Source organism: Orcinus orca, chromosome 7, assembly GCF_937001465.1.
Source record: "Orcinus orca chromosome 7, mOrcOrc1.1, whole genome shotgun sequence".
Taxonomy (NCBI): Eukaryota; Metazoa; Chordata; class Mammalia; order Artiodactyla; family Delphinidae; genus Orcinus; species Orcinus orca.
In genome coordinates, this window is record NC_064565.1 from 78517082 (window position 1) to 78530564 (window position 13483).

Consider the following 13483-nt stretch of genomic DNA (forward strand, 5'->3'; position numbering starts at 1 on the left):
ATGAAAAAGGATTATGCAGTTAGGAGTAAATACTCGTTTGCCACAACTTCCAGAACAACAACTCTTTAAAAAGAATACAACTCAGAATTAAATGGGTTATATGCTTTTTTCTTCTCAGAGCAAGGGTTATATGCTTTTTTTTCTTCTCAAAGCAATTATCTCTTAAGAAGTTGCTTTGTTTTTTTTGTTTTTCTCCAAGTTACTATAAAAAGCTATAATTGAAAGGAAGAGTAAAAATAAAAAAGGAGAAAAAAATAAATGAAAGTAGTTTCTAACTAATATATGAAATTTAAGTTATAAATGTCATATTCATGAAATTAAAATGATTTCCTAAAAAATCACCTTATTCAGATCACAAGATAAAATAATGAACCTAAGATTCCAATATAAAATGCAACAAGGAAGAGTGAGGTTGACTTCACTGTCAATTGCCTGTGCTAATTACAGTGAACAAAAAACTGGAAACTAGGGTCTGAAAATCCACTACACCTTATTATTAAGAAAATTAAGAAATGATGTATGATATGAGGAGAAGACTCAGAAAAACGTATACCATGATGCTTTAACAAAAGGAGCAACGAAGACACTCTGTTTTGTTTTTAAAGATGCTAAAAAATTAACGAGACACTGTGTGAACAGTGGAACAGTTGAAACAACACAGTACCTGCCAAATTAAGTAGTCTACACATAAAACTAAACAGCTGGGAAATATATAGAATTTTGCATAGAACTGCTTCCTTCTAAAATCAACATTTAAAAAAATTGATTAATTTCTTAATATTCCAATAGTGAAATATCTACTCAAGGAACTATCTTTTTTCCTTTCTTTTTCTCTTTAAAATTTAATTTGCCTAGAGCTCTTCTTTTCAAAACTTCTAGGGAAGTTTTTTTAGGAATACTATATTAATCAGCTAGTGAAAAAAAATTATTAGAAATAGTAAAAGACTGTCTTAACATTAAATGACAGCCTAATGTCATATGCCTAATAACATGGAAATAAATTCATACTCTCATGGTACTGAATCTTGACTCCTATTCAGTTTTAATCTTTATGAAAAAAAATTGTGCTCCAATATGCTGCTCTAATTTTATTCTCTGGGTGTTGCTTATTTGAACTAGTTAAGCCTTTCATTCATTATATAGGGTGACTTAATAAATTTTTAAAGTGTTGCCCAAACCAGATAAGGTGAGCAGTAGAGATCTGACTTTCCTGACTCCAAGGTCTTCTTTTCCTCATCTTTTATCAAATTCTTCATTTAAAACCTAAAATTTACTTGAAACATACATTTAATCATTTTATACAAGGCCTTGAGAGAATGTTTATGTTTTACTCATTCTATTTTCATTATTATTGTTGAAATTATATTTAGTTGTTTCTATTTTTTCTTGTTGTGTATAAAGGTAGAATCTTGTTTGGATTTCATTTGGAAAAGCAGTTTGGGAAATTTACAATGAAGGTTCAATCCATAAATAAAATCTTATTTGACAGTAAGCATGTCAGATCAAATTTTAAAAGTTTCTGCCTGTCTCTTATCTTACATACTTCTTTAAATGCACAACTAAATCATTAAAACATATGTCTTGTTTTAGTAAAAATAACTATAGATTAATTTAATCAAAGAAGTAAAGACACTATCTTATTTTTACTGGCTTAAAGTTTATCTTTTTTACTTTTATGAACTAAAGCTCCTTCAGTTTCAAACTATTAATTTGATAATTATGTTCTTATATACATGATAGTTATGTATGTGTTAATATCAGCACCTTGTAATTATATATTTTAAAAACCCAATATTTACATTATTTTCTCATGAGTCTTCTGTCCTGCCAAATATGGTTGGAGGCTTCTGTTAGGAAGTTTGACATGCAAATTTATCTCAAAGTTAACTCAAACACAAACACATAAATGAATGTGATATATTCATAAATATATCAAATAATTTACATGGTATATACATTTACTTAGTATGGAGAATGATTTTTTTTGTCTTCCATTTCCTAGAATGCAAAATGTGAATTCATCTCAGATATTTGTAATGGCAAACACGTAAGTAAATATCCATGAATAATATCCACATGTAAGTCTTCAAATATATAAAAAGGCAAATCCTACCTCCATCTCCAGATCCTGATCCTGCATCTGGGGGGAAAAAAGGAAATAATTTGTTTTTGCTCGAAAAACATCTTCAAAAAATGTGTATGACTTTATTAAAAAAATTCATGTTTATTTTCTCTATTAATATGATACTATAATTTTAAAAATTACTAATATTTAATTTGAAAAACATATTCACATCAATCTAATTTCTATACTATAACTTATAAAATAAATTCCTTATTATTTTCATTCTTAAACTTCATGAACAAAGTATTATCTAGCTTTAGAATAATTCCTAAACTTGACTATGTTAAAACTTCTCATTTTTATTTTAATCAAGATGAATTTGGTGCCTTTAACACAAGAAATTAAAAATGAGATACTTATAGCAATCAGTGAGACTTAGAAATTAAACAGTCTAAGACTTGTGGCAAATAAACACATAATTAAGGCTTATATTCTTGTACATTGCATTACAAAGGGAAAAACAGTTTAAAATGAATATCTTTTTATATAGAGATAATATGTTTTCAAAGTTTCACAATTGTGGATGAGTCTATATGCACCCAAAAGCATCTTTCAGTTTTGAAATCAGTGGAAGAGTGAGCTTAACTTTTGCCTTTGTGATTAAAAGTGGCTATACCCTAGGTGATGCTGGCAGAAAAGACAATAACCTCCCTCTGCCTTTCTCTTTGTCCACGTCTCTCCCCCCCCTCCCACACAATTACAACTCCTGAAAATTGTCAATTTCTGAGAACTCATTTCCCAGAAACACTCAATTTCCTAGTTTAGAGTCAAGACCATGGAGTTTCCATTTGCTTCCACCTGTTAAGTGGAGACATCATCTTCCTTTTGTCTCCCCACCTCCTTCCATTCTAAATACATTTGGCTATGTATTTTTAATGTTAATACTGGGAAATAAGACTAATACTAGTATTCTTTGTCTGATATGTCCTCAGTTTACATTGAAATCTCAACCAGCGTTCAAGACCTATATCAAATGTCATTTCTACGAATTAGTGTTTGCTGTTGTAGACCAATTAAAATAAACTACTACTTCTACTTGTTTGCCTCCATGACACTTTGTTGAGAGGCACTCATAGAAAGAGGCATGATGTATGAAAATCTACAGAAGGCTGACACAGGGAAGAATGGATGCCTCCCCAGTAGTATTCTTTGTCATTATGTTAGACATTAGCCCTGTCATGAAGGAGCAGTAGTTTGAATTGTCAGCCTTGGTGGAGACCCAGACTAACTTAATTCACAAGGTTTAACCCTTTATTAAATCAGAACATCAAGTCGTTAACTGCTTACATGACTAAGAAGCAAGTCACTGGGCCAGGCTATCCTTTCCTTAAAGGCAAGCTAATTGGTAAAACAATTTATAATAAAAACCCTTCTTAGTAAATGTAGACTCAAATAAGGATTCTAATAATATGATTTGATTGTTCTAAGGTAACAGATAAAGAAAGGCTGATACATTCATCTCTATAATAGGAAAATAGTCCTGTCAACTGAACTGAGTCCTAAGTCACAGCACAATCACTTTGGACAGGACAGTGCTTGAATGGTCAATATTTGTCAAGTCTCCTTTTTGTATCTTTTTACAGCTAGAATTTTAACTGACTTTATTTGAATTAATTTGAAAGCTTAATTCAGTATTACTTATCAGATCATCAGAGGCTAATAACAGGTTGTACTATTACAGCATTAATACATTCTACCTGTGTTTTAGTTGAATGTGTATAGTTTCTTATTCCTTTCCCAGTAAGAGTAAATGTCTTTAAATCAAGAACCATGTCTTGTTTAGCTCTCTATACTTCCACACACATAAGAGAAAATGCATAAAAGCTTATGTATTCCAATCTCCAAACATACTCATTGGATAACATAAGGAACATTATTCAACCTTCTTAAGCTTATTGGTCCTCTAGTCTATGGGTATAGTAATGTCTATCTCATTGGACTATTTTGAGGATAACTGCACAACAGCACATTTTAAATGCTTATCACTATGTCTAGAACATAATAGTTAAAATTTTGAGTGAACATCTTGCCTATTCATCTATACGTTTTCTGCTAAGTACATATGGCTGGAGAAAATCAAGAAAAATGGCAGTAGTATTTTGGCTTGTATTCCCCATGTATGTTTCTAAAAATTCAAGGACCATGATCCTTAAGACAATTTGTGTTTGATTTGACCCAAATTAAGTAGCTAGTGAAGAAAGGAGGAATAGGCTGAAAAAAAATGGTCACTTAAGTCCATGGCATCATTATAAAATAGTGATGGGGGGCTTCCCTGGTGGCGCAGTGGTTGAGAGTCCGCCTGCCGATGCAGGGGACACGGGTTCATACCCCGGTCCGGGAAGATCCCACATGCCGTGGAGCGGCTGGGCCCGTGAGCCATGGTTGCTGAGCCTGCGCATCCAGAGCCTGTGCTCTGCAATGGGAGAGGCTACAACAGTGAGAAGCCCGTGTACCACAAAAAAAATAATAAATAAATAAAATAAAATAGTGATGGGAAGCTTTAATGGTTTCTTCACTATAAAATGAATCATCTTTGCAAACCAGAGACAAGTAGCCTACTAATGCCTTATTAGTGAGACAGAAACACCTAAGAAAAGAAGTCATGCTGTTGCACCTGAATCTGGGCTCCTAGTCAATACATTTCTTATAAGGCAAAAAAGTGAAATTGACAGTGAGGCTATTGAGCAGACTGCCTAATAGGAAACCATTTTCCAGACAAAAAATGATTTGTAAGTTCAATGAAATGTAATAAATATAAAGTTTTATCTTCTACTGCCTTTTATTCCTAGAGATCACAACTTGTCACCTCCATTCAGTGTCAAATAGCATTAAAAAAAAAAAAAAAAAAGGAGGGCTTCCCTGGTGGCTCAGTGGTTGAGAGTTCTCCTGCCAGTGCAGGGGACACGGGTTCGTGCCCTGGTCCGGGAAGATCCCACATGCTGCGGAGTGGCTGGGCCCGTGAGCCATGGCCACTGAGCCTGCGTGGCTGGAGCCTGTGCTCCTCAACGGGAGAGGCCACAACAGTGAGAGGCCCGCGTACCGCAAAAAAAAAAAAAAAAAAAAAAAGGAAAATCTATGAAGAAAAGAATAAGAATCTCTTTTAGAACAAAAGTCAGAACTCCAATTTATTTACAGTCAGACCTGGTTAATCAAAATTACTTTGGTCCCGCCATCATTATCCAGATCAAAACTTTTAGATTTACAAGTCAATGGAAGATGCATTCAGCAAGACCAACTTACTAATTAAATCCTGCAGAAATCTAAGTCTGTGAATAAGCTAGGGATGGATTACTCAGTTGTGATTAAATTTTCTACTTAGTCAAGTGTTTATTTTCATAGTACAACCAACACATTAGGGACTAGAATGGAAAGACTGAATGAATCAGAAGAATGTGACTGCATGTGCTGACAAGAACTTGGAGGTTGGAAAGTAAGAAAGAGAGATTTTGCTACCATTGTTAGCCAACCTATGACTTCATGACTGCTTATTGTGACTACTGCCCACTGCTCCTCATTGGCTATTGTCAGAGACACACAGACACAAGATATATGATCTTGAATAAGCAAATCCATTCCTCAGTACTCTCTAGTATTTGCCTACATCAATCCTGGTCTAATAACCCTCACATGTTGCTCTTACTTCCATGCATTACTTCTCACTCATAGATTGAATGGCAATGATCTGTTAGCTCTAGCAAATAAGCAAGTGATGCACCAGTCCAACTTGCCTCCCAATCACCTTTGCAGGAAGGACATCCACATTGTGAGGCAAAGAATCAAATAGGACAAAAGACTACTTAAAAACCAAAACCCAAACGAAAAAGCCTACATCATTGTTCATGAGGAATGATACCTTTCTCTTCTGCTAATTCTTAGAAACTTCAGTAGTCACCAGTACAACCTGGAACATTGTCAACTGCTAACAATCAATAGGCCTAAGATAATCTTTTAAAGCAGAAGTCTCCAACCTTTTCGGCACCAGGAACTGGTTTTGTGGAAGACAATTTTTCCACGGATGGGGGTGGGGGGGATGTTCAGGCGGTAATGCAAGCGATGGGGAGCAACGGGGAGCGGCAGATGAAGCTTCGCTGGCTCCCCCTGGTCTGTGGCCCAGGGGCTGGGGACCCCTGTTTTAAAGAATATGAGACTTTCCCTTGCTCATTTACCACTCTGCCCCAGCCATCATACACATAATTTTAAATATAATTCCCTAGAATAGAAATACCTGTTATCTGAGAGAGACTTTCAATAAAATAGATCTTTCTTGATACTATTCTATATTTCCATTTTTGAAGAAAGTCCTTATATCAATATTATTTTTCTTGAATATGCTTATACCATCTAATTCCTCAGAAATTATGACTTTCCAGGAAGATGTTTATTTGCCATTAAGAACAACTATCAAGGGACACTAGTTTCTTTAATATATGTGATTTTAGTGTTTCAAGCCTAACCTGAAAACTCAGCTTCATTTTACAGCATGGCTTTAAAAAGTTGAGCTGTATTCCTCTTTTTTTTTCCTTCCTGTAATGCTATTCAGCTCTAATAACCATTGTACTCAAAAGGAAAACCTGAAAAACCAAAGAGCCTATGAAGTCACTCTTCTTCCTTACTTTCTTTAGAGCATTCTTGGTACAATATAACTAAAAAGCTTTGTGGGAGCCCAGGCTGACTGTGTCAGAAAGGACAGATGTCATTAGAAGTCATGTCTATCACCAATACATTCTTCAATATAATCAGCTCACTGTTAAGAGGAGTATTTTGTAGGGCTGCTAAGGTTAGACACATCTTAACTTCCAAACCCAAATCTGCAAATTGCCTTCCACCAGACGATCCTATTGTTACAAACAAACAATCAATCAAACAAAAAAACAAACTTTATTCATGCATAGATAAGTTTCTTATGTTTGGAAGCTGAGCAGTCAATCTAGGTTTCTAATTATGTTATTCAGCTGGCTGTACTTCATTAAATAACATACATATTAAAATCTACCAATGTTCTTATGGTACATTTATCTTTCTTCCAGAAGTGACTTGAAATGTAAAAAGACATAGAATAAGAATAATGCATACTTTGTATGAAAGAATAAGAGGCTTGTCTAGCTAATAATATATAGTCTGGATTGTTTATTTGGTTAATGATAAACAGGCCATAACGTGAAAAGCAAGACATGGTTTTTGGATTCAGAATCCATTCCGAAGGTTTTCGGGAGTCTTCAGGATCACATACATACCTGTGGCACATGATCCTTCAGACACCACCAGTATCTCACTCTGCTGTTTGCACGCAGCCTGCCGCAGGTAACACTCATTCTGGTAGCTCTCCCCATTGGAGCCACACACAGGCACATAGTCACTGTTGCACTGGGGAGCACACAGATGTAAGCCTATGGTTAGTACTGGAGTCTGCATGCCTCTGACATCTTGAACAGAAATCATCATTTACAAAAGAAAGCACTTGTCTTCATTTTCAGTGATCCCCCTTGTATCCAGCAAGTCTTTGACCTTGTAAGGACACCATTCAAAGATACACAAAAGCAATGTCAAGTCATCTGATTCAGATAGGGGGAAAAAGAGCTTCTAAACTGATCGGGCAATTCCAACAAAGTGATAGGACAAGCAATAATAAAAAGATATAACAACAAATGCATCAATATTATTTAATTTTTTTTCTAATATGTGGCCCATATGGTTTGGTGGAAAAAAATCAGAACATGTTATAGTATTCAAGCTATTCAAAAATAGTGTCTATCTGTGTTTGGAGCAGAAGTATATAGCTGAAATGCCAAAGAATTCAGTTACTCCTTAGTATGTTTTTCCTCTGTTGAATTTGAATCTTTACAAATTTCTAAATATTTGGATAAGACATTTGAATTATTAATTTTTCATATATTTTTAGACCATTGGATATTGATGTAGATACAGTGTAGAAAGAAACAACAGACCATGGAATACAGAAAAAAAAATCAACAACTACTGAACCATATGTAAACTTGATTGACTATTCAAAAATATGACTTAACCTATATTTCATAAAACAAAAAGTTCATTTTTAAACAACCTCATTACAAAAATGTACACATTTTACAATGGAAATTAGGCAACCTACAGGGTGTACTCATGATAATGTGATCACACTCTAAGGCATTAGAGATACTTGGCTGTGTCCTATACCTGCTAATTACGCCACTGATGTGATCATCTACTGATGTGCTACATTGTTTAATTATAACAGATGTAATGATCAAGACAATTATTTATAAATACTCACCCATGCCAGAAACTAAGTGAAACAAATCATACATATACATGTATGTGAAAACACTTTTCTGTTTTCTACTTCTTATTAAAATATTTGGATTTTTGATGTGCTAATTCATAACACATATAAAATAAACCAATAATTTAGTGAGATGGCTAGGGTTTTAATATATATGATAATAAACCTAAAACTCTATCAAAAGTTAAATTCAACTCAAGGATTTATGCAAAAAAGCAAATTCTCAATATGGTTATAATCTGATGATAAAAACCTGAGATTCATTTTCTTTATTTTCTTACAATATCTGTACTTCCTTACCAATCAACCGTTTAGCTCTTGTTCATTGCCTTTTTGTAATAGCTTAACCATCCTAACCATTTTTTAAATGGTATAAGACAGTGTTCTCTGAAATGACAGTTTTTTGAATCTGACTCTACAGCTATTATTGAAAAACTTAAATATAATTTTTAACTAATAGTTATGTACTATTCTCCTAATAGTAAATTCAAATTGTACGACACTCATAATCACCATAATTGCTAACAAGATAATTTAGATACTAAATCATATCTATTTAGAAATTATTTAAATATGATTAAAATGATTGAAATATTTTAAATATGCCATATTTTTAAAATCTTTATTTCTACAATTTATAATCTAGACATTCTGGAAGGTTCTGTATAATAATTCCTTTCCACAGTTACACTATACGGCTACCAGACTCAGTCTATCTACATTATTATATTTTAAAAACACTATTTTGATAGGAACTTTTCACTCATGAGGATCTTTAATTCAGTAGGCAATTCACTTCTGACCAGGTGATACCTGTGTAAGGGCTGTCTTTCACAAGCTTTCCAAATATATACATATACCTAAAAACTGACCTACCATAAAACTGAACATCTTTATCACTACTGAAAAATAAAAGGCAATAAGAAAATGTCAGTAAAGAGTTGAGTTTTCCAATAAGCAATACTGAAGAGACACCAAATAAATAGAGGTGGTGCTCATGCCAGAACCATGGCCAGGGAGGCAGGTGGATGGACAGGTGCTTGATAAATGGGCTGTGTTCAGTGTCAGGGACAGGAGAATGTAGGGAGGATTTATGAGGACCCACTACCACTACAATGGTATCTGAGGACATGGAAGAGGGACAAGAAAGAAGTGACCAGCTGGTAACATATTATAGTCGGTAGACTTGCTGACCTTTTCAGTAGGCAGATGAGAGTCATAATTAGTGTGAACGGCTGGGCTAGTTAGCTTCTCATGCTTGGTTCCTAGCTTCTTGTCCCAGGTTACCTTTTAATCTCCATCTCCAGCCCTGGTTACAATACTTTGCGTGTAGATTACTTGGGCCCATGTTTTCTTCTCTCTAATACCTAGAATTGCTCTATTTATCCTTCTCATCTACTTCTGTAGATTATTCAGATGTAGTCAGAAGATGAGGAGTGAGGGGTGGGAAGTATTTATTATCTCTGTCAAGTGCTAGTACACAATGCTGATATGCATCTTAAAATATCGAATAAACTGATAAAGCGCTCATATGCCACTTCTGAAGGATGTAGTAAGCCAAATGTGAACAGTGCTAAAAACAGAGCTGCCAAGTTCTATGCACAAGCCAAAAGGAAGATTTGTATGGAGTTGAAAAGAGCTTAACTGTAGATAATCAGCACGATGCTTTTGGCCCTTACTACCATGACTTGCACTCATTAAAATGAATAACACATGGAGGAAGTACACTCTAAATCATTAAGGCTCAGGAGTGGAAGTCTGGTCCCAGGTTCTCCCATTTCTCTCACTGCCTTAGTGTAGGACCTTGTGTATATCACTCAAAAATGAAATGTTTAACAAGCTTATAGCTTAGTTCCCCCATTCGAAATGGTTAACTGGGGCATTTGGGAGGATTAAGAGTCATGTTTCAAAATGCTTTGGAATACTCTTTTATAAAAAGAAATGTAAATTATGTGCCTTTCATGATATATATTTTAACTAGCAGAGTTACCAGCTAACATCGACACTGAAGCATGCATGTCTAAAATTAGAAAAATAAAGGAACACAGGCTAACCCTAAGTACAAAAAAGTAAGCTAACTACTACATTAAAATATGCCAAATTATTGGAAATAATTTTCAGTGGTAATTATGAATACTGCTCAGTTTCAGAGGAAGGGACAGATTCAGATGTTAGGTGACTTGCTAAAGGCCACATAGTTGGCTGGTAAAGAAAAAACAAGACTCAGGGCCAGATGGTTAAGCTCATAAATGTATGTGTTGTCCAAACTTCCTCTCAGGGGAAAAGTGATTCTGCTTCCTTCAGATGTTTTAAATATCTTAAGTTTATTTTCCAAATATGTGTTTTTTCAGTGAATGATTTTGTTCCAAAATGTCCACATTGCTTAAGAAAGCAGCAACACGTCACACCCGTGGATTCAATGAATATATGGAATTTGTTTTGCTACAAATGAACAAAAAATTTATGTGAGAAATTTTTCATACGATGTATTGCTTGTTTGGTTAATAAGAATTTCTTTTAACTGAGATTTCAGCAACTAGAAGCTATGTATAACTTACATTTTATATATTGTCAGCACCTTCCATAGAGTCTGGCATATAGAAGGCGCTCCACAGATGTTAAGTGAATTCTGTTATATTCCCGGTTGTCAAAGGCTTAGGAATAATGGCTTAGGATATGGCATGTTTCTCTTCCAAAAAAGAAAGCGATAAAAAACCCACATATGTTCCAATGCTTTGATCATTCCATAGGTAACTTTTACTTCTCTGTGACTACAATTTTTCATATGGAAATTTTTTTATGATTTTAAGTGAGTGGGCAGGCCTGTGACTATGGTGAAAGTGACTCTGTGTGACTTCTGAGGCTAGGTCGTTAAAGGATACAGCCTCTACCTGGCTCTTTCTCACTCTCTGGATGCTTGCCATTGAAACCCAGCCACTGTGCTATGAGGAAGCCCCAACTAGTCCAAATGGAGAGATCCACATGGAGAAGGACCAAGGTCCCCAGCTGACAGTCCAGTATATGAGTGAGAGTCCTGAGAAGAGTACAGAAACAAGCCTTTGAGTTCCCTCCCCGGCTCAGCTAACACCAAGGGGAGCAGAGATGAGCTGCTTCCATTAAGCCCTGTCCAACTGCAGATTCATGAGCAAAATAAATGTTCACTGTTTTGAGCCACTAAGTTCTGGGCAATTTGTTATACAGTCCTAGTTACTGGAACAATTGCAGATCTAAAGTGTGGCTTATTAAATGAAAACATTTCACATTTGAATTAAATGATACCTAAAAAACATAAGGCTTCATCATATTTTTAAATTATAAAGTGATCATTGATCATTACATACTAATTGATATGACCAGTGCTATTAATAGCTGCATATGTGTCTTCTTTTCGTCCCCCTTCCTTCTTTTATTCATCCACCCATCCATTCATCCATCCGTCCATCCATCCATCCATCCATTCATCCATCCACTGTCTCTAAATTTTCAAACCACAGCTGATTTACCAGAATGACCAGGATATCATTTGGTATATAGAGAGGAAGGTAGGATGCATGAAGTTGCAGGCCATTTCTGGAACTTATATCATCATCCAAGAATTAGTTGTACTACTTTTGATATCGAGTTGTCTACAATAAACTGGTACTTTTGTTGTTGTTATAATGTTTTTATTTGCATGTATAATGTCCTAGAAAAAATTAGATTGGTGTCAAAGGACCTAGGTTCTGGCTTTAGGATCACCACTTAATGGTAAGTTATTTATATTTATGGGTCTTAATTTCCTTATCTGTAAAAGGAGGAGAAAATAATTATCTCACTCAATTGTGAGAAACAAATGAGATAACATGTTTGAAGGGTAGAATATGCTTATCATAAATCATCTAAGAGAAGTGAAGATAAATATTTGTTCACCTTAGTGCTCCAATTATAATCCAAACTGCAAAACATAGATTATACACTCATATACCCACTTCTCTTTGAAATTTATCTCTCAGCCAGAAAGACCACATTTGGCACCCATTTTGAATAGAAGAATCTGGACCTGTTTCTGAAAGCAGGAGAAACAGAGTAGATGACCTAAGCTAGTTTAGAACAGTATATAGAAAAATAGATTTTTCAGGACATCTGCCTTTTCATCAGACTGGGAAACAAAAAATTCTCAAATACATTTGAAAGTATTGGAAAGTACTGAGTCAAGATACTCTTAGCTTAAAATACCTATTATTCTTTCACAATTTGTGATCTTGAACTTAATTCTGCCACTCTCTATTCCTGGTATGTACAGAGTCTAAATTTTCCACTAGGGAAATGTTTATTTTCTCCTGACAACTTTGCAACACACAAACTAATAGCAGCAGTAATCTAGTAGTAAATTTAAAATGCAACAGGCATTAGGAAAAGGAAATTTACATTTTAGTTTCTTATTCAAACTTGCATTCACTCCCCCCGCCCCCTGCAATCTATACCACTCAACGATTATTTAAATTAATGACAAATGTAACTGGCTGACCGAATGTGTAAAAAACATAAATATCTTTGTTGATAAAAGTTATACCAAAATCCTCTGTGCAACCTGAAAACTGAACACAATTTCTTTAATAAGAAAATTATAAATTTTCTTTTAGTAGCATGCATCCATTTAGAATTTTGTGAACTCCTCATTTTTTTTTTCTCTTGGTGAATCTTGTTATAATTATGGCTTTCCATTTGAGGAACATTCTTCTTGGTTCATTTTACACTGTATATGAGTTCACTTCTTATGTCTACCCATGGTTATGAAAATAAGAAAAATTTCTGGGAATTACAAACTGAAAAGGGAAAACTCCACAAAATCCTGTGGGCCTTTAACTAATGATTTATCCAACTATATTTTCCCCTTAGTTAATGTTTGTATGAAGTATGACTTGCAGAGTTCTTATGTTCCATCTCTCTCAAGTAGTTCACTGAAAGAACATAATTACGTTGTTCAGTATGGCTAGAGACCTTAGAAATTGGTGTTGCATGAATATTAAATATGCATTAATATTTCCAACACTATCATATGGTCTAATGACTGTAACCTGGGCACAGCAATACTTACC

The 13483-nt window shown here is 34.6% G+C and overlaps 1 protein-coding gene across 1 annotated transcript in view; it reads right to left on the reverse strand.

Annotated features, from left to right (window-relative positions):
• Positions 1-13483, reverse strand: part of TMEFF2 (transmembrane protein with EGF like and two follistatin like domains 2) — a 246881-nt gene that overhangs the window by 227982 nt on the left and 5416 nt on the right. The window contains exons 3-4 of the mRNA XM_004276950.4: positions 7360-7489; positions 2114-2140 (exon numbers count right to left, since the gene is read on the reverse strand). Coding sequence (XP_004276998.1) covers positions 2114-2140; positions 7360-7489 — 157 coding nt within the window. The remainder of the gene's footprint in view (positions 1-2113; positions 2141-7359; positions 7490-13483) is intronic.